The sequence below is a fragment of the Pollachius pollachius genome, assembly GCF_949987615.1.
Source record: "Pollachius pollachius genome assembly, chromosome: 19".
NCBI lineage: Eukaryota > Metazoa > Chordata > Actinopteri > Gadiformes > Gadidae > Pollachius > Pollachius pollachius.
Window position 1 is genome coordinate 17,692,768 of NC_136952.1, and position 22,798 is coordinate 17,715,565.

Here is a 22,798-nt window from a genome sequence, read left to right on the forward strand (position 1 = left end):
GGTTTTTTCGCCGTTTTGCGTAACAGTCGCCCCCTAGCTGCCCCATTCGAGTTTTCAACATCAATTTTTCTTGTTCAATTTCAATAAAAGAATAATTAAGAATAATTAATCTAATCTAAAGAAGTATATGTTTTTCAGCGTAATTTTTTCTTGTTCAATTGGGTTAGGGGTTAGGTTTAGGGTTACCCTAACATATGCTAAAACATATGCTAATTAGCTAGACGATGGAATTAAACATGAAAAATACAAATAACTATATAAAGACGCTAAATACTTACAGGTGCATGTTTTCTCCTTCTTCTTCTGTCTTTGGTCAAATTAAGTCGAACAACAACGACTGTGACGCAACTTTGACGCAAAACGTCAAAAAAAACAGAAAAAACCCGACCTGCCACACCACAGTGCTGTTGCCACACCACAATGCGGTTGTCACACCACAGTGTGCGGCTCCGGGGCTGCAGCTGGCTGCTACTCGACCCGCCTGCAGTGCGGTACAATGTACCACCTGGTGGCGTCTTGTGGAACTACAACAACAACAACCGGTAAGAGCGGCTAATGACCGAGGCTCAGGGGGGCTCACTGGTGTGGAACAAGACAGGAGCCCTTCTTATGCTGGTGAATGAGTTATCGATATGATATAACATGAATCCAGTTTTTATATATATATATCCTCCTCACTGTGGCGGATGCGTCGGCTGCTCTGCGGTCAAGAGACTTGGCTCTTCTCAGGCTGGAGGCGGCGGAAACATCTGGGCTGGTGACCCTCCCAGCATCCAAGGACATCTCCTGAGAGGAAACAGTCGAGAAGAACTCTATAAACATAGATTAAAGTATCATAAGAGACAATTGATACAATAAATACTACTGTGGATTTTAATATAACGCAAGATCTACCTAATAATCTCAAATTGATTAAACTGTTACCAGTCTATGATCAATACTTTTGTATACATTCTTGATTATACAAATAAAACATTTACTGGTCGGTTTGCCAGATAGCGTCGCTCAGCCCTGCCCTGTCTCGGAGCAGACACCGGGTCAGAGGCCGTCTCCGTGGAGACCTGCGTGTCCATGCACTCCAGGGGCGGACCTTCCTTAATGCGACCAATCACCTGCGAGCGCCTGGAACACAAACAGGGGGAGGGAGAGGCTCATTCTCTATCACCCTCATCCTGTATGAGTGTATGAGTATGAGTAATAACTTAACTATATGTCTGATACTGAATAGTTAAATATCCACAATCACTATAAATAGAAATTCCCATATTTTTATCTGGAACTAATAAAGTACATCTTATCTAAAATGTAGCCCGACGAAATGAGGATTTATAGTTGATTGCCGTCTTGTTTAATATATGTACCACAACCAAACTAATTCCTGTATACCGAGCCGGATGCAATAAGACATATCAGACTGTGACAATTCACTATTTCAGCGTGGTTTTACGCTTCTCCTCAAGGGGCTGTGATCTGAGGTGTTTGGAGGGATTCCAGGGCCAGACGTGGTATACAGCGTCTGAGCTAACCAAAGCTGTTTCTACATGAAGTGTGGAGGACTTGATGAGGCAGTGAAGACACCAGCCTCACGGAACCCTGCAGCAGTGTGGGGAACATGATGGACAGGGTCAATGTCTTCTCCTCTGGAGAGCAGCAGAACTTCTAGAACAGTGTTTCCAACCTGCAATGCCTCCCAGATCCCAGGAGGTTCTTCTGACCTAATGAGCCATAGCTACTTCATGAGAGCCTCATGAGAACATCCAGATACACAAGTTAGCGTTTCCCAATGAGCTTCAGTCCGCCCTTTGCTGAGCAGCCATTTATTTGCACATATGGAAATCAATCAAATGACGTCCAAAAAACATCAGATGAAATAACTAAGTGACACTCTCTCTTCCCTCTTGCCCGGTTGGAAAACGAAAAAACATCTTCTCCTTTAAGACCAACCTTGCATGCTAATTTCTCTTCACCTTTCAGCATGGTTATTTGGACTATTTCGGATCAAATGTTTTTTTAATTGACTGTCCGTGTTTCACTCTGCAAGGCGGCGCCATAGTTTCTTTAATTCTGCAGACTTCGTCTTTAAGTGAAACCCCTCCCCTTGGCGCTGATTGGTCCTACTATGTAATCATTCATGGAAGAGGCTTTGAATGGGCTGGAGGCCAGACTGATCCACAGAGAGGAACAGAAGGAGAACTCAGAGATAGGGAAGGCCTCAAAGGAAAACTCAATGATGCATGTTGATGGCAGATATTGGTAAATAACCCCCAACATCCCACTAGCTGGCCTCATGATTCAACTGCGGCTCATAGGTACATCACTGGGTCATTGATGTTACGGGAGGACTGAAGGATTGTGTTCAAATGATGGGTGGGGAAGCAGAACCACAATATAAGAAGTTTTGTTTGCAAGAAAGTTCAGACCTCAAAATGGGGTTCTGGGCAAAGAGAGGTATGGAACCACACTGTTCTAGAACCACTGTTCTCCAACCACTGTTGTAGAAGGTTCTGGTGGAAGATGTTTGGAGATAGGAGACATTGAGCGTGTGCCAGGTGGTGACGGAGAAGATGTGTTTGTTATGTGGGGACACCCATCTGGAGATGAAGAAGATGAAGGGTTAGGGTTCAGATCCCAGGGACAGCAGGTGGAAGAGGACCCATGGGGGGAAAGAGAGCGAGTGAATGAGCAAGTGAGCGAGTGAGTGAGTGAGTGAGCGAGTGTGTTCATACTAGAGTTTGACATTTCCGTCCGACCGCAAGCCAGCACGAAGGGTCATCTAAATTGCTAACTTACTTTATCGGCTTATGTTGGGTTCGGCTGTGTTTACTTAATACTATGAAAAGCCAGCTGTCGTGGGCGATTTCAGTTTGGTTGCACCAGAGGACAAGAGGGGAAGGTTTAAGGAACGTGTTGACAACATGCATCATCACAATAATGGAGGGTTACTTCAATGTAAAAGTTGCGACGAGACAGGAAATGCAGCGCAGTAGAGGAGCCTAGACGTGTGTAATAAGACGGTTAGCATATTACACGTTTCTGGTTTTATTAATGTTTTCGTGATCATACTAATGTTAGAACACAAGTAAATTCTTAATTTATCTATTTAGGATTGATCTATTAACATCTTTGACAAGAAGGCCGCGTTCCCCATGCCATGGAACTACTGCTGGTCTGTCCCCGGTTTTTAACGACTGACCTACGGTGGGCGATGGTCTCCTTAAACCAAACCAAACCACCGTCATAACCACCCTTAACCCAAAGACTTCAGCGTCCTCCTCTCTCCTCTCCTCCAATCAGGTGCTCTGTGAGCGCATGCTGCGCTCCCGTTGGCCAGAGAGAAGTGGAAAGAGGTTTCGAATGCCTTGTGAAAACAGAGCCAGCGGAGAACACTGCTGCAGAATCAAGGTTTTATCACTGATCGTTTTTCCTTTTCATTTCTACAGTGTTATCTTAATAACGCAGGGAGCAAAACTACAATATCACGTAGGAGGGCGGCTTGCACGACGGTGGCTTTCAAAACCACTCAGCGGTCCGAGTTCGACCTGGTTACACAGAACTTCAATGTTTACACAGCTTCCATGTGCAAGAAAGGGCCTCCTTCCAACCAAGTATATTTTGTCATTTTGCTGCATGATCCATCTGCTGCGACACAACTGAGACCACGCACCTCTGTCATAGTGAGCCGAGCGGGGGGGGGGGGGGAGGACAATGGTTTTAAAAATGGCGGGTTGTAATCAGGTTCTGGCTTATAAAAGCGGAGCAAAGGCGCAATTTCGGAACGGGTTCGGACAGAAATTTGACGGGCTTGAACCTTAACAGGCTCAACCTTTCAGACCCGCTCTTCATATTTGTCAGTGTTTCTCAACCTATGGGGTGAGAACACATTAGGGATCACCTGATGGCGGATGGTGTCGCTCGCGGGAGATTTCTGACCTTTGAGCTAAGGCTGTTGGGTGATACATTTTTAACAGAGGGGTCTTTAACAGTGGGGGGCATCGAGGGGGTCTATTTGTGTGGGCGGTCTGTGTGTGTGTGTGTGTGTGATGAGACCCCAGAGCAGAGGTGAAATGACAAGCAGCAGGAGTCAGTGGCGTCGGTGGAGGGGAGGAGCCAGGGGCTACAATGGCCGCCGGACCCAGGGGCCCTTGGGAGAGGAGCTGCAGAAGCTCCTTGGTGAGGCCCCTGGAAGAGAGCAGAAGCAGAAGGAGAAAAGTAGAAAAAGGCAGAAACTGGTGGGAGATGCAGAAGATGTCTGAGCTCCCCGGCCCCCTCAGGACTCCAGCAGGGGGGGGTAGACGCCGGAGGCTGAGGAGCTGAGACTGAAACCTAAAGACCAGCTTTGGGAATCCATTTTGTTTTAAATTTGACAGATTCAAATGTGCCACTTCTGTACCACTGTATCATATGTTACCCACAGAAATGTTTTTCAAATTCCCTTGAGATACTTTGCACTCTGTGTAGTTGTGTTTTGGACTAGGTGGTGCAGCGGTTACTCCAGTATTGATTGCATACGTAGATAATGGTTCTCAGCCTCCCTTGTGTGTTACTGGGTCAAACGCTCTTCTTTCCAACAGTGTGGGTGAGAACGTATTGCTGATGTTACACACCCTGCTGGCTCACGCCACCCAACCCGTAGTGAACAGCTGCTCTAGACGCTACAGCAACACCTCCCCAAAGCCATCGCGCCGGCGTCCGGACGTCTCACCTGCGCTCCTCGCCAAACAGCCGCGCCACCTCCTCGCGCCCGGGGCTCCGGGTCCGCGCCCGCATCTCCTGCCGCTTGCGCTCCGAGCGGAACGCCTCGCGGTAGTTCAGCCGCCGTGCGCGAGGGACATCCGATAGCGCCGCGTACTCCCGGCCAGCCCGGCCCCCGCCTCCTCCTCCTCCTCCTCCTCCTCCTCGCCCCTCCACACCGGGGCCGGGGGGCCCCGTGCTGCTGGGCTCAGAGTCCAGGGAGCTCTGGGAGGAGCTGACGGTGGAATAGCTGGGGGAGAGGAGGGGCCCCGGCGGAGGGAGGGGCTCTGGGGAGGGGAGGGCGGGAGGGGGCTCAGACGGCGAGGGGGAGGGGGAGGAGGCATACCTGTGGTTGGAGGTCCCCGGGGGCACGGGTGCGGCGGAGAGGGGCAGGTGCAGGGAGGGGTGCTGCAGGGAGTCGAAGGGTTCGTACTTGGTCTTCTCCAGGGAGAAGTAGCCACTCTCCACGCGAGGCTTACGACCGCTGCCCACCACCACCGCACCGTCTGTGACCACCAGGGGGCGAGCAGGGAGAGGTTATTAAAGGGCACCGGGGCACAGGAAGGGGGCTGATCAGCCTCACACCTGGGGGTGTGAGGCTGAAAGTATCATCGACATCACGACAAAGGGACCTTAGCAGCGAGGGGTTTGTGGGTGTGTGGAGCTCTGCCCGGGCTGTGTAGACAAGAGAGGGTTAGGCTTCTCGGAACACCTGTAGTACAACGCCACGGTGTGTGTGGATGTGTGTGGGTGTGTGGAGCTCGTTTTTGGAATGCTATTGATTTTGAGGAGGACGTCCTTTGGCTTCCGAAGGATGCTGGGAAAAGGGTCTGAGCAGCGGATTATTTTGGATGTCCGCATCAGACTGAGGGTGAATCTTCTCAGTGTAACGCCACGGTGCTCTCATATACAACGTCGCTCACTATATCGCCCATACACCACGTCGGTACTAAAGAAGCATCACAAAGTTGCCTTGGTGCGCAACACCTCATTCATCCTAGAACCTATGGCCCAAAATCTTCGGCCCAATTCCAGCTGAAAAAGTGGCTTTACCAGCCCTTTAACTTAACTTAACTCATCGACATTCAGTTTTAGGGTTTCATGACCTCTTGAACTCTAAAGCCGTCACCACACGCTGAGCCTTAATGGTGGGCGGGGCCAGCCCTGCTAATGTAAACTTATGGATTTGAACCAGGATGCTGCATTCAACGCACCAACCATTTCAACTTTGACCCTGGGCTGATGCTGACCTCTTGAAGCGCGTCCAACAACAGATTACAGCGTTCTACAGATCAACGGATTCTAAGCTCCAACAGCTCTCTTCCTTTCTCAACCTGAATACATGTTTTATGAGTGTTGAACGGCCGTCTGTTGGCTGGCACTTCAAACTCCACCTCTTAACATCTCAGAGACCATAAGTAGTCGCTAGCGAGTCCCCGTCTAAATCGGCCATGTTTGAAGCGTAGTGTGAGCACCATGCCAGTTGAAACGTTGTTCCCGGCCCTTAACGACATGCCACTGAGGTCACTGCCCCCCCCGGCTCACCGTCCTGGGTGGCGGGGGGGCCGCTGTGGTCCTGGGGCTGGTCCAGCTGGCTGATGCAGGACGAGCTGCGGCTGTAGGGGATGGAGGCGGGGGCCCGGGACCAGCGGGCGGGGGCCTCGTCCTGCCACAGGCTGGCCCTGGTGGCCGGGACCCGCTCGGCGCCTGCAATGCTGCTGCTGCTACCGCCGCCGCCGCCGCCGCCGCCGCCGCCCCCCGGACCCCAGCAGAGACCCCCGCTGCTGCCCACGCTAGTGACCGCCACCTTGGCCGGGCCAGGCTCCTGCAGGGAGGAGGAGGAGGGCGAGGAGGGGGATGATGGTGTAAGAGGTGAGAGGAGTTAACAAGAGGACCGCCCCCACCAGAGAGAGCGACAGAGCGAGACAGGGTCGACGACAGTGACAAGGTTTTATTTTTTATTATATGGTTTGTATGCCCTGGCAATACAAACGGCTTTGTCAGGCCAGTAGAGCACATTTTAATAAAGGAGACAAGGAGACAGAGAAGCGACAGGGTGAGAGAAAGAAAGATAAGAGAATGAAAGGACAACTCGACAAAAGAACAAAGAGCTCTTTGACGGTAGACATACCTGAATTTCACACACACACACACACACACACACACACACACACACACACACACACACACACACACCTACACGTGCAAGCATTCAACACATAGATTAATTAGCTCTCTGCCAACCCACATCTGCTAACACAACAGCTCCAAGGCATAGGAGAGAGGGGAAGACAGAAAGACACACACACACACACACACACAGACACACACACAGGCAGGCAGGGGGGCAGGAAGCCAGACAGAAAGACAGACAAATAGAGGCAGGAAGGCAGACAGACAGACAGACATGGAGAGAACCAGATAGACACACAGACAGAGAGTGAGTAAGATACAGACAGAAAGACCCAGTGACACAGACAGAGCGAGAACCAGACAGATAATCAAAGAGAGACAGACAGACAGACGGAGCGAGATACAGACAGACAGAGGGACAGAGTGAGATACAGACAGACAGACAGACAGACAGACAGACAGACAGACAGACAGACAGACAGACAGACAGACAGACCATCAAAGCCAGGGAGAGAGAGGATAACACAGGTCGAGAACACCCCCCTTCACCAGGATTGAATGTGATCAGAATCAGGATAAGATTAGGATTAAGATGGGGATTAAGATGTGGGATTCAACCATCACAGCACAGGGGGAGAATGAGTTTAGAGCCACAACTCACAGCGTGCCCGTTCAACTCTTCAGTGGAAAAGTGACCGTTTGGAGTTATGGTGTCCTGCCAATAATAAGACACCTTATTGGTTAAACTGACCAATAATAGTTCAGACAAGATACAACTTATTTCCCTCTGTTATGAGAACTCTTTTTCATCGGGCTGGAAGGTTTAACCACCAATACTGCAGGTGGTTTCTGATTGGCTTAGATAGAGCCAAATAAACCCACTGGTCATAACATGGACAGGAAGGAATTTACAGGCCCCAATAAAAAAAATAAAAGAACAGCATTCAACCACCAGGTGGTGCTGTGGATGTGGCTGGATTTGACTGTTTAGTTGTTCTTTATAACTCAGAAGACTGTAATGATTACAAGTGTTGAGCTGTCATTAATGGAACTCTCAGTCTTATTCCTATAACTGTCCTGTTGGTTCTGCAATGAACCCATCATTTCCTGTGTGACTTTAATTAAGTGTATTGTTACGTCTTTATCCACTCTAGTATCAATGTGTGAAGTAGAGCAGAGTGTTCTGTGTGTCTTGTTTGCCCTTGTTTGTTCCTCGACATGCGCTGGGTTTGCTTCAGCCAGACCCTCCCAGAAGGCAAACACGTGAACCACCCCACCCTGCACCTCCGCCAGGTACGGAGAACCATGGACGCCTCCCCGTCAGGGCCGTGGACGTCAACACTTGAGTGACCGTAGTACCCCCCCCTCCCCCTGCTCCGAGGGTCTATCTGTAGGGGGGCATTGCTGTGCTGAGGTTGAGGGTCCGACAGGGGGTCCAAAGGATTATGTGAGAGGGTCCTACAGATTTTCATTTTGCTTTGTTGTACCGAACAAAGATGATAGCGTCGGAGGTAAAGTATTGCTGATCAATAGAGCTGAGACTAGAAATAAAAGCATGTCTCCGCTTGTTCCATTTTCAACATCTAGTCTTAATGTTAAAGGTCTCTATTGCTTTACTTTTTAAAACATACAAATCAATTCATTCCTATTCTTATAATGAGGCTAAATGATAACTGGATCATCAGTTGTTAGTGACATGGTAGAAAATGGGCGCAGCTAATCACCTGGAGATAAAGGGGGTCAGGATGTATACCCTTGAGACAAAAGGAGTCATGTTGTAACCTTGAAAAAACAATCTGGAGAACGAAGACCCAGGCTATGAGATACAGGGGTTAGACTATCACCTGGAGAAAGAAGGGGCTAAGCTAAAACAGCATCACCTGGAGAGGACATGGAAGATGCGCTGTATGACCTGGTGAGTGGGGGTCAGGCTATGACCTGGAGAAAGAGAGGAGGGTCCGGTCTATGACCTGGGGAGTGGGGGTCAGGCTATCACCTGGAGAGGACAGGGAGGGTCCGGTGTATTACCTGGGGAGTGGGGGGCTCCACCTTGCGCTTCTTCTTCAGGTTGTGTTTGTTGGTTCGGGGGTAGATAGTCAATGCCTCCTGCCACCTGTAGAGACCAGAACACACAGCCCACACCTTCATCACAGAGAGGAAGAGGAGGATGACAGGAGATGCAATAGATTCAGGTTGGACATCCATCTACTCATCGTCCTCACATTGCGGACATAAACTCCTTGGATTAGTTTATCTGTCTCCTCAGTTCCTGACCCTTATTGCGTTGTGTTCATAACGTCTCTCTGGAGGGAGAGGCTGTCCTGTGAGCTGCTTATCCTTTTAAAAAAGGCAAATGTCTTCATCATTCATCATATTTTTTAATCACAAGCATGTTCTGATATTTTTTGCTGCTGTTACACGTAAATTTCCCCTTGTAGATTAATATAATACCAGTCTAATCTGATCCAACATAATCCGATCAAAACTCTGCCATGGAGTGAACATTGGAGGGGATTTTAAATCAACTTTTTTTTATGTACACTTGATGAAGTGATCTTATAGTTTTTAAGTCTATTTATTTTTTAAATATACTGGTTTTGTAGCAGGCCAACTCTTCTTTTAGTATCCTTGTTTTGGAACACTTGTTTTAAAATATGTATATATTTCAGGCATTCTTATTTTAGAATGGTATAAATGTGTGTGTGTTCATCAGCTGGTCACTGGGGTTGGAGTGACGTCAGAGTTCAGGGGTTAAGGGTCAGATAAGGACCAGGAGAAATGGTGGATTAGCACTCCCTGGTACGACCACCAGGGGGTAGACACCCACATCATTCCACCTCTAGGAGGGTCAGATATGGTTTGTTGGTGCCAATGTGATCCAGAGCATGATATGACCCTGGGGGCCATACCCATATCCGTGAGGAAATGTGATATTGTTTAATGAAAAACAAATGATGCCATGTAAAAAATATATATTTAAGTGTGGAATACTTACAATTCAAGCATACTTTACTGGAATTTAAATGAATAAGTTAAGTTTTAATTCATATTAAAAATATTCATAAAAATAAAAATAAAAAGAGAGGGCTCCAAGAGCCTCAAGAAGGATTTACCTTTACAGAAGTCAGGTGCCAAATGTGGGACTTTAATTAATCGGATATTGGATCAATCAAATGAAGAGCAATTTGAGTCAGAAAATCGTTTTTTTAATCATCATATTTTAATCCCAGCCCAGGAACCAACATCAAAACAAGCCGTGGTAAAGTAGCATGGCGCTGTCTTCAACTTTATGTAGTTTGGAAGTCTGTATCTTTTGGTCAGAAACCTATTGGGTAATCAACAAATAGTCACGCTCTTAATTACAGCAATGTGACGCGGGTCACTAAAGACTTGATCTCGGTCTGATTGTGTGTCTAGCGGTGTTAACCTGCCCAGGAGACGAGCAGCAGGACTCCACTATATAGAGACGTCATTTTGTCAGTATTTCTTCACATTACACATTCTGGGCCAAATGGCCAAACGACACAGACAGGGTCATCCTTCAAACAGAGACCAAACAAAGGGTTAAATGGTAAATGGACTGCATTTATACAGCACTTTTCTAACCAATGGCCACTCAAAGTGCTTTAAAATATTGCCTATTATTCACCCATTCATGCACACATTCACTCACCGACGGCGGAGTCAGCCATGCAAGGCGACAGCCAGCCCGTCAGGAGCAGTGAGGGTGAGGCGTCTTGCTTAAGGACACCTCGACACCCTAGGAGGAGCCAGGGATTGAACTAGCAACCTTCAGGTTACCAGCCAACCCGTTCTACCTCCTGAGCAAGATGCCACCCACAATGGGTGGTGGTCTTCTTACCCGTTGATGATCTCTTTACACTCGGCGCGGACAAAGTGGTCCCTCTCTGGGGTTAGGATGGCCAGGGAGTTCTTCTGTCCGGTACGGCCCTCCCCGTCCACCACATCTGAACACTGGTTCATGTTGATGGTTCCCTGGGGCAGGGTGCTCGGCTGGAGGGGCATAATAGGAGGGTTTCAATCAGTCTAGAATCAGGAACACAGACTCATAGCGCCAGGAGGAGCCCAGAGAGAACAGCAGAGAACATATCAACAAACTATCTCCACAGGAGAGACAGAACAAGGTGATGATGATGCCAGGATGTCACTAATCAAGTCCGGGTTTGGCTTTAAAACTCTTCCAGAACTGTGTGTGTGTGTGTGTGTACCAATGTGGGGTATTCTATTTAGTAGCTTTGGTTTTTATATTGGATATATTCTATAACATTTTAATTATAATTTTAAGATTCTTGTATTTCTACAACAATGTTATCTTTATTTTTCATTTCTAATCTGAAGACCACGGCCTATGGCCTTGTGTAAATATGTCCCCAGGCTGCATCCAAAGCGGTCTACTACACACTCCATGTGACGCGTATTAGTCCTTTTGAATTGAATTCCGCTCCTTTTGAATTTCTCAACGGGCGCAGACCACAATGAACAACGAAACTCGGGAAACATCAGCGGCAGATATCTTGGTTGTTTATGAAAATCAAGCCTCAACAGCACCCCCATTGGCTGCTCCTCTGAAGAGCCAGCTGTTAAACCCGCCCCGTATTATATCAACGGTTGTGGTTGGCCCGAACTGAGATGGGTTTTCTGGAAATGTCACTGAACGGAAGGGGGGCCAGACGAGCCAGAGCACATGAAACATGAGCTCCCGAGTTCGCCTGATCTTCAGGCTGGCGCACCATTGATATGCGAGCCCAAGACGTGCTTTCTGCAGGCATACTGCGGTGGTACGAGTCTTACTGTTCTTCAAGACCACTCACGGGATTGGACGAGAATAACATTAAAAAGTTGATTTTGAATGTATTACATACTACTCTCTCCATCCTATTTGGTATGCTAGTATGCCATTTCGGACACAAGCATATACTCAAACAATTTAATCAAGACTATTGCTATTTACTGCTGTTGATGACGCCTTTACCCAAAGACACTTACAGCGAACCAAGTCACAGGTAATTAAGACCCAGGTTGGGATAAGCGCATCTTGCTCAGGGATGCTAGGTAGACTGTGGACATTGGAGATCGAATGACCCATGACCTTTAAGTTCTGCAGTCAACGTGCGGCCATTGCATCTATAGTTGCTGTTCTGCCGTAACGATGCTGTTGACCAGCTGTTGGTCAACAGAGACTCAACATTTCTTCTAATAACAGCTTCTTTGGTGTTGTTTTTACTACTGTAGAAGCTGTTATTTATTGGGGGGTTCTCCTCTGTCTTTGCTCGACAACTGCCCTTCACAATGCGTTAGTCAGCACTCTGCCCCCCTGACCCTGCAGAACGGGGTCTATGGGGCAGAGGGGCTCTTGATGTGAGGAACCAGAGACTACGGAGGGGTCAGCTGGGGTTGACAGAGGAAGGGCCCCACCAAGGGCCCCAGGACAGCTGGGAGAGACACATCCGCCTGACATGACGGTCCTGGCACTGACAGACGTGGGGATAATCTGCTGAACTGGTGGTCACACACACAGAGTCAGCGAGAGACAGAGAGGTTCCAGATTAATACACATTTTCGAATTGGTCTGGTGATGTAAGGCTACACGTAACATAGACACAGAACATGCAGAGGTCATAGAGAACATGCACAGGACACACAGAACATGTACAGGACGCTGAAAAGCTGAAAGCAGCTTCCGTTTGTTTCCAGCAGACTTGGCCGGAGAGGCCCCTCCGGCCCAACACACACACCTCTCTGGCCCCTGGGCCCCTCTACTAGGGACTATTCTCTGCACAAAGGGGCCCTTTGTGGAGTAGGAACAGTGCAGTCAGCCAGTCAGTCACCGGCTACCAATGAGGTACAGAGAGAACCAAGAGTCACTGGTCTGTTTGGGGGGGGACAGATGGCGACTGATTCATTGGCTCCTTGTTCTTCTCAGGTGGAGCAGCATCTGTTGTGGGTGTGGCCAGTGAGTGTTGTGGGTGTGGCCACATATACCAGGAGTGTGGCCTTGCGGTTTGCCAGAAGGCATGTCACCTCTTATCAACAGTTGAGGCATGGATGACACACGCATGACGAACACAGACTCCCCGCAGCGCCTGTGCTCATTGGTCTGTGCTGACATCACGGCTTTGGATTACACAACCACTTTCTCTGGTTAACGGCCCATGGACACAGTGCCAAGACACACTGGTAAACACTCTCCCTGAGCCTTTAAACCAAGAGCTAACCCCTATCTCTCCTTAATGACCTGTCTCTGTATTCACTGTCATACCCATACCTGTTTCTAAATGACCTGTCTCTGTACTGTTTAACCCTTACCTCTCCTTAATGACCTGTTTAACCCCTTCCTGACCTTAATGATCTGCCTCTGTACTGTTTAACCCCTTCCTCTCCTTAATGACCCGTCTCTAACCCCCCCCCCCCCCCCCCACACACACACACACACACACACACGCACACACACAAGGTATGCAGTCGAGATAAACTGTCTTCCTGTATCTTGCCTCTAACCTGAACCTGAACTCCTATCTAAAGGGTTATATCTAATCTTGAACTTTGGTATTGTTCTGGGAGCTTCATGAAAGCCCAATATGAGACCACTACTCCTCAACCACCTGTGTGTTGACAGGCGGGGACCACGGGCGTCTGCGGTTGCTGCCAGGTTGACATCAGCGTCCTCCACCCGCTCTGACGGGAAGAGCGGTGCGGAACCAGCTGGCGCTGGCTCGCTCTGACTCACCCTTTGGCCGGCGGTAACATCAATTAGCCCCCACTTCCTTAGTGACGTGGACAACAAGACGTAAACACACTAGCTCCCCACAACCAACACTGATAGGGATCCTGCTCCACCCACACACACCCACCCACCCAAAACCGGACACCCACCCAACCACACAGACACCAACCCACACCCACACTCCAGAGAAGACCCATACAAACCATCCACAGTACTGGTTTTAAAGGGCGGGCCACGTGCCCACATGCTTTGTCTGAATAATATTGTAGTAATGACCAATGCACAGATACCTAATCAATGTTAATAATCTCACACAGGTTGACATGCTAATGATAACGCAGCATTGCCTATTTTAGATATTTGGTCGGGTTTGTTGCCAAAAGAATGTCCAGATTGGTCACATGACCAGCCTACGGTATTCACATATACAGCATATTGTATACATACACATGTATATCTCTATATATCCATCTATTAGGGCCGGGTATTGTCAGGTACCTCACAATTCACTTAAATTTGATTCTTTAGGTCTTGATGCGATTCGATATCGATATCGATTCAATATAGATCCAACTGCTTCGATGTCGATTCAATAATACGTACAGATGACAAAAATACCTAAATATTATTTAGAATTAACCATTTCAAAATGAATTAACCATTTCATTGTGCTTTAACTAGCAAAAAGGGAATACACCATTGTATAGTATTGTTCCTGAGCTAAACTTGCAGCATAAAAGCAATAATCACAACATGGACAAATGTAAAAGGGCATGCACATTTAGGCATACTCGCTTCTAGATTACAATGACTGAGTATGCTTTTTTCTTCTATTTTTATCGAAATAATCGATTTCCCAAAAAATCTGAATCGAAATTGAATCGAGAACAAATAAATTGCAGTGCATTGATGAATCGATATTTTTACCCAGCCCTACTATCTATATCGTGAAACACACAATGTGCTGCGGAGGAGTGTTCTGGAACATGCATGTTTGAAGTGGGCGAACGGGAGAGGTGAGGAGGGGGAGGCAAGAGAGAGCGAGAGAGCGAGAGAGATCCAACCGGAGACCAATCATAGTGAGCAGAGGAGAAGGAAGAGGAGGATGATGATCTGAGTGTGTAGGACGATAATGTGTGTGTGTGTCTATGTGTGAGAAAGAGTGTGAGAGTGATTCTTCGTTTGCCCAGACTTGTCCAATCCCTTCTGTCTCCTCGAGCCGAGCTTCCTGTCACTCACTGTACGCCTATTTTCATACTGTCACCATCACCATGGTTACGCCCACTCAGTCGACACACACTCCAAGTCGTGATTGTTTGCCACACATCAGCTTACTTGTTATTTTGTGCACAGTGCACAGTACAACATACTTTCACCGTTTACAAATAATATTTAGCAGGTTATTTTATCATAAGCAAGTAGTCCATACCCATATACCACAGATGGACTGGTCCTTAGGGTTCAAACACAGAGCCTCTCAGGCACACCCTGACCCCGTGACTACCCTGGCCCACACATTGAGTCTGCAGTAAAGAGCATCAGTAAAGGTTGGTTCAAGATACTCAAGAGTGTCCTCTGAATCAGGGCAAAGCATTTAACATGCCGGCAGTCCCACACAAGCAGCCCTGCAGTAGAAGGCTAACAGACTGGGCTGGTTCTGGGCCAGCATGGATCAGGCACTGGTCCAGAAGCTGCTCCAATCCTCCACACAAGCCAGAGAGAGACAGATAGAGAGACAGAGAGAGAGACCCAGCGAGAGAGAGAGAGACAACAACAAGAGCCCGGCTGCTGGTGGCATCTGTCGGCCTTCCTGCGAGGTAGGCAGAGAGACAATATAAAACTGTTCTAAAGGAGCATGCAGATAAATAGTGCTTACAGTGTTGTCATTATTATGATGACGAAGGCTCATCATCATTACTGACTCGGCCGATGCTATCCGGGTCAGTTTGCTTCCAAACAGGGTTTCCCTTGCTTGTTTAGGAGAGAAGGAGAAGGCAAATGGGCAGGTCTGAGATCTGTTTCCTAGCAGTATGAACACATGAACAGGCACGTCTTCAAGTCGCTCAGCACCTGGAACCTCCCATCATTTAGCAGCCGTCCGATGGACTGCCTTGACAGGTGCGGGCTGGGCTAAGGTTAGGGCTGACCAGCCACCCTCACTGAGGTGCTGCAGCTGAGTAGGACGGTTGTCACGGTAACGCCCACATTACAGAAAGCCTGCTGGGGAGGGCTGACTCCCGATAACCTCCATGTCACAGCCTGACTGCCTCCTTCCCCACCTACTTACTGACTGACTCCCTCTTCCCTCCCTCCCGGCTGGTTTTATTGGTTTGAGAAGCCTTGCTCTCCCCCTCTCCCTCTCTCACCCCCTGGGGCTCGGAGGGTTTGGAAAAGCTGTGAGAGAAGATTTTATAGTTGGGGGGTTGATTTATAGACAAGACAGAGACAAAGACAGAAAGAGAGAGACAGAGAAAGAGTGAAAGCTAGAAAGAGAGTGGTGACTGAATGTGAATTATCTGAAAATAAAAATGAGTAGTCTGGTTTGTATACACACACACACACACACACACACACACACACACACACACAAACACACACAAACAAACAAAAAAAAAGCTGGAAGATCGTAAAAAGAAAACTAAACGAATGAACTGAAAGACTGAAGGTAAAAAAAGACTTCAAAAGCGACTGAAAGAAGTTCAACTTGAATATATTCTAATGTATTCCACTGGCTGAGGAACAGCAGGGATGCGCTTCTTCCTCTGGGTTTATAAGGACACATTCCACCACTGCACTGGGACAACCAGGGGGTGTTCTGGTGCTCCGGACCACCAGCAGAACCCAGGGTGTTCTGGTGCTCCGGACCACCACCAGCAGAACCCAGGGTGTTCTGGTGTTCCGGACCACCAGCAGAACAGACGGGTCCTGATCCTGCAGGACCAACAGCAGCCCAGCCAACCCCTAGCAGAACACAGGGGGTTTCATGTTGGCTTGATGGCTAGCAATGCTCTCAGAACGGCCTTTTCACGGGCCTCCCGGTGTTTCTGTGTCCACCTGGGTTTCCTCCCACACCGCTAAACATGCAAGATAACACTCCTGCCCATAACCAAACAAATAACTTACATAGCGTGTTGGTACACACAAACACACACACACACACACACACACACACACACACACACGTCTGAGCCTTGCTAACTCCAACCATACCACATCCACAGACTGACACCATACTACCAGCAAGAGAGTAGTAGTGCTCTAGGATATTTTACACTGTGTTGAAGGTTTCTGGGTTCAAATCCCAATGACCCCGGGTGTACTTGTAGGCATCCTGAAGAGAGAAGCCTTGCAAACCTACCGGCTGTTTAAAGCCCTGGAGCCTGAGATCCATCACACTCAAGGCTGCCATATCCTCTAAACTAAAATTAGAAATGGCCGGTTTGCGTCTGAGCCTTGCATTTGGCCAAGGACCTGGTCTCACCACCCGGTGAAGGACCGGTATCACCGGGACAAGCTTCACTGAACCCCAGAATGGCAGTGACTACGCTGTACCCCAGAATGGCAGTGACTACGCTGTACCCCAGAGTGACAGTGACTACGCTGTACCCCAGAGCGACAGTGACTACGTTGTACCCCAGAGTGACAGTGACTACGCTGTACCCCAGAGTGACAGTGACTACGCTGTACCCCAGAGCGACAGTGACTACGTTGTACCCCAGAGTGGCAGTGAGTGACTACGCTGTACCCCAGAGTGACAGTGACTACGCTGTACCCCAGAATGACAGTGAGTGACTACGCTGTACCCCAGAGTGACAGTGACTACGCTGTACCCCAGAGTGACAGTGACTACGCCGTACCCCAGAGCGACAGTGACTACGTTGTACCCCAGAGTCTCCATGTGGGACAGCAGCTGGACGGCCAACTTTAACACACAGGTTTGATATAGTTTGATAGTGCAGGTTGGTCAGTAACAAAGGTCTCCCAGGCCCTTCCAGTCAATACAAACAATTGTTTTATGGTATCCAGGTTCACACTTTATCTAATCAGGATAGAGAACTCCTGAGAGGAGTCCTCTCTGCACGTTTACCAGGCAGCAGCAGGATCTCAGGACTCCAGCATTCCAGGAACAGCTCACACAACCAAACACGGCAAGAGAGGGAAAGAAAACAGCTGAGGGAAAGAGCTGGGAGATAAAGAGAAGGAGTCATGCTGGAGTCATGTGATGGCAGAGGGGAGACGGAGGGGCTTGCTGCAGAAATGGAGAAGTTATTAAAAATGAAGAGGTTAGTATAGTTTAGTTTGGTGTAGGCAGGGTGAATGGGGAGAGGTTAGTATAGTTTAGTTTAGTGTAGGCAGGGTGAATGGGGAGAGGTTAGTATAGTTTAGTTTAGAGTGGGCAGGGTGAATGGGGAGAGGTTAGTATAGTTTAGTTTAGTGTGGGCAGGGTGTATGGGGAGAGGTTAGTATAGTTTAGTTTAGTGTGGGCAGGGTGAATGGGGAGAGGTTAGTTTAGTTTAGTTTAGTGTGGGCAGGGTGAATGGGGAGAGGTTAGTATAGTTTAGTGTGGCCAGGGTGAATGGGGAGAGGTTAGTATAGTTTAGTTGAGGCCAGTTAAGGGTGGTGGAGCATGTTTGCTTTGATTCTAGCGATGAAAGCAGCAACACAGAGCCGGTCGGAGCTGATAAGAACTTCATCTGAACGAGGGAGAGAGAGAGAACAAGAGACAGAGTGAGAGGGAGGCCGGGAAAGAGGGAGAGAGAGAATGAGAGGGAGCAAGAGAGAGAGAGATTAAGAGATAAGCCAGTGCCGACCAACAGGTCTGAAGCTAATAGATAGCGTGGTCTTGCTGTACAATCCAGCAGAACATGCCATGTAGCACATTGGAACATAGGGAATATAGGGAGCATTGGAACATAGAGATAGTTAGCACATTGGAATATAAAGAATGTTGGAACATGTTGAATATTAGAACATGGCCTTCAGGTTTACCAGGCAGAAGCACCATGACGAACTCAGGCAGTTCCCCGAGTCCAGAACCTTCTCTGAGAACCCACTTAGAACATGGAGAAAAATAGACACTACGACGTAGAGAGAAGACATAACCGATGCGACGGCTTCGTAGACGAATCAAAGCCCCAAATCCCTTCTGAACACCCTGGTCATCGCTACGTTTCTATCAACAGACCATCTTGCCGTCGGGGGTGTGTTTGTTGACCGAGTGTGGGTTCAGTCAGGGGGTGGGTATGGTTGGATCCGGGGGGAGACAGAGTGTGTGGGAGTCCTCTGGTAACTACAACCCTCCCACCCCAGTACCAACTGATCTGGTGGAATGTAAACAGCCCAGGATTACAGAAGGGGTCAGTGTTCATCGCCGCACAAAGCCCTAAAGGACCATGGGAATGACTGGCCATGCTAGCCTTCCGCTAACCCTCCTCACCCGACCCTAGTACCCAAGCCTTGCTCTCTACCCTAACCCTCCTCACCCTACCCCAGACCCCCAGCCCCACTCTCTACCATACCACCCTAATCCTCCTCATCAGACCCCACTCTCTACCCTAACCCTCCTTACCCTACCCCAGTGCCCCAGCCTCGCTCTCTACCCTAACCCTCCTAACCCTACCCCAGCCTTGCTCTCTACCCAACCATCCTTACCCTAACCTCATTCTAACCCAAGCCATCTATACCTCCAACCTTTTCTCCCTATTACCTTCTAAGAATAGTCTGCCACAGCAAGACCCTAACCCTTACCCTGTCCCTTAACCCTAAGCTAACTCCAACCATACCACATCCACAGACTGATACCATACTACCAGCAACCCCTTACCAAATACTGAACATTTCTTCCATCTAGACTTAAAACCTGATCCAACTAGTTAACCATGTCTTAAACAAGAGGCTACACGAACACGAACACACACACACACACACACACACACACACACACACTAATTGATGGAGTAGAGATCAGCCTCCACCGCCACAGTACCCCTCCCTCCCCCCTCCTCCCTCCCTCCTCCCTCCCTCCGCTCGGCAGTAAAGCGAGAACACTCTGCTCTGCATTCCCACGCAGAGGCAGGACAAAAGGCCCTTCGCTATCTGGTAAAAATAGCCTCAATCTGCTGCTTCAGAGGGGCTGCAAGGGGGCCGCGTTCACAGCCAGGGCCCTGCTTCACACACCGTGTTTGTATTCACTCTGCTAGCACTCACTGGGATAGCATTCACTGGGATTGTTGCGTAAGTGCTTATTTTGCTAGCAATGGCTAGTGCTAGTGCTCACTGTACTAGTTCTAGTCACTATGCTAGTGGGTATTACTGTGTATCTGCTAGTATTTCTAGCACTCACTGTGCATGTTATGTTAGCACTCGCACTGTGTGTTCTAGTGCGTTGTTAATTATGTCCACACTCGCCATGATGTGTGGCAGTAACAGTTGTGCAAGAGTTCACAAGACGAGTGTCGTTAGGGCTCCATCACTGTGTACACACACACACACACACACACCTGACAGGAGTCTCTTACAAGTAGGTGCTCCACCAGCCAGCGACGTGGTGTTAATGTGTGTGAGTAGGTGGCATGTGTGCACAAGTGTTTAGGGATGTGTGGGCATATCTTTCTCTGTGTGAAGAGTTGTGTGGGATATGGACCTAGTTATGGTTCGGAATGTGTGGGTGCAATGTTGTGCATGAGTGTGTGTCTCATGTATTTGAAAATGAAGCAATTTCAAAGAGAAAGTGAATATCTGTGGTGAAAGCAGATGATGGGTAGAGATGGTAAAAGACGGAGACTTGGGCACAAACACCAGGTAAGGTCCATCAGTGCCTATGGTCTGCATGAACTTTGCTTAAACATTTGAGTCTTTAAGCAGATGCTTTTAGCCAAAGCGACCTGCATTGTTCATTTTAGATACATCCTACTCAGGGAGTCCTACTCATGGACATCATCACCCGCGTGTAAGGGAGTCTGCTGTTCAGGGTTAGACTACCCGCTGGGAGTGTGTAAAGGCCCCCCCCCACACACACACACACACACACACACACACACACACACACACACACACACACACACACACACACACACACACACACACACACCTGCCTTTTGAGGACAACAATCTGCTTAGTTTGAGAGGACATGGAGGACACACCAAAACAACCTCTCTCGATGTACTCTGCCATCTAATTGTTTCTTAATGTCCTCAAAGTAAAACGTGTGTATCTATTTTCTTACCAAACTGTTTCCCTCCAACTCCTCCTCAAATCCAATTGGACATAGGACATGGAGTACTGTTTGGATTTGAGGACAGAGAGAAACACACAGAGACAGAGTGCTGTGTGGATCTGCTGTAGAACCAATAAGACAACAGCGCTCAACCTTGGCTCAGCACTCAGCTTCAGGAACATTCTGTAACATTCTATCCATGTTGAATAGCAAGACAGAAGCAGAGGCATAGGGCCAGGAGAGGGAAACAGGGAGACAGAGACAGGTCTTTACAAAAGAGGGTGGACATTTCCTTGTCACATGTTGCCCACACCATGATTAGACAAAATAAGAAAAAAGGAAAAAGATGGAAAAAAGAAAAACATGTTGCCATGGAAACCTGGGGTTGTGGTTAGACGATCAGGGAGAAATATCTAGATCTAGACTGTGATGCTTCCAGAGCATGCCATGATGATCAATATGTTAACTTATGGATTAGTAGGAATATAGAATGGTTATAATTATCCAACCACCTTCGAGGTGGAAAAATTGTTCAAGGACTTTCAGACGGTTCCGAAATCCCAGACTCTGATTGTATCAAGATGGTGTCAAATAAATGAATTATAATATTCCATCATATCTTTTTTTTTTTTTATCAAATTAACAATCATGATACATCATCAAGACCCAAACACAGCACGTGCCCAACCTAGCATGCCACCATATTTTCAACAGGGACGTACATTAGCTTCCTGGGACAACCCCGAGTTGGGGGGGGGTCAGGTTGGTTCTCTCTGCAGATCCACCTGTCCTCGGTCCCGTTGAAACCCTTATGACCAACCAGCCCCTGGGGAGGGAGGCCCAGTCCCTGACCAACGAAGAGCGCCGCGGTCTGCTGAATCAATAATGAACCAATAACAGCGCCACCAAGGCGGACGAATGCTCAGCGCTGCCCCAAACCCTGGATATGGCCTCACAGCCCGGACGGCCCAGTCTTTGGACTCTGCCAGACCCATGTGTGGTGGACGCTACACGCCGAGAAACCTCCCCTCGGTCACCCAGACGACGTCAATGCAGCGTAACGCATGGTCATCTGATCACATTAACATTGTGTTGTTCAGAGAGCACATAGCAAGGTGAAACCACTGCCTTTCTGTGTGTGTGTGTCTGTCTGGGTCTCTGTTTGTGTGTGTGTGTGCCTGTCTGTCTGTCTGTCTGTCTGTCTGTCTGTTGGACGCTTTGTGAAAAACCTTTATAAAAAAGGCGCCATCTTTGATGCATGGCTTGCAAAAGACCACCAGGACCAGGACTATTGGCTGTTCTCTACAGCATTAAGGTGAAGTTGTCATGGTGACGCCTGTGAAAGCGAGTCAAATTATTGCAAATCTGCATTCAAATAAAGAGAGAAAAGAAGGAGTATTTGCTGTCAGTGGCTAACTGGTTACAGCTGTTTGCTCTAAGCCGTCTTTATTGAGATATGTATAACACATGATGAGTGAACGAGTGAGTGAGTGAGTGAGAACCACAGGAGCGATCTTTGGCCGTCATCACTTCTGTTTTTAGCAACACTTGAGATCTCCATCTTTAAACCCCCCCTGTTTGATGATGTATACAAAGGCGATGGAGAGATGAGAGACATGATGCAGAGGGTAGGAAGAGCCCCACCCCCTTCCTCATTGTGGTATCTTTATCTTGTCCTACTCTCTGTAATTACCCCCCCCCCCCCATACTTCCTCACCCTCTCTCCCCCCTCATTAGGGTGAGACTCGAGCCAGTGATAGCAGCAGGGAACATCTCATGCGTGTTGAGAGATGCTTCCGGCCAGAACCACAGCTGATACTACCAGTACTGCTACAACCAAGCTGGTACTAGTAGAACCAGTATACTAGTATACCTAACCCTATACACAGTGGACCAGGACCAACCTCAATAGTACATTTTACCTTCCCCTCCAAAAACACCATATACTGCAGCACCGTCACGGTAATAGAAC

The 22,798-nt window shown here is 48.3% G+C and overlaps 1 protein-coding gene across 4 annotated transcripts in view; it reads right to left on the reverse strand.

The window, feature by feature from the left end:
- The window catches only part of LOC307090114 (myosin phosphatase Rho interacting protein), a 51,471-nt gene that overhangs the window by 22,922 nt on the left and 5,751 nt on the right, over nt 1-22,798 (reverse strand). For 3 of the 4 annotated variants that reach the window (XM_079756658.1, XM_079756657.1, XM_079756659.1), the window contains exons 4-10: nt 10,727-10,878; nt 8,893-8,977; nt 7,526-7,579; nt 6,277-6,556; nt 4,703-5,237; nt 981-1,122; nt 679-786 (exon numbers count right to left, since the gene is read on the reverse strand). In XM_079756658.1, the coding sequence (XP_079612784.1) occupies nt 679-786; nt 981-1,122; nt 4,703-5,237; nt 6,277-6,556; nt 7,526-7,579; nt 8,893-8,977; nt 10,727-10,878 (1,356 nt within the window). The remainder of the gene's footprint in view (nt 1-678; nt 787-980; nt 1,123-4,702; nt 5,238-6,276; nt 6,557-7,525; nt 7,580-8,892; nt 8,978-10,726; nt 10,879-22,798) is intronic. The other variant, XM_079756660.1, reaches the window with a different exon arrangement.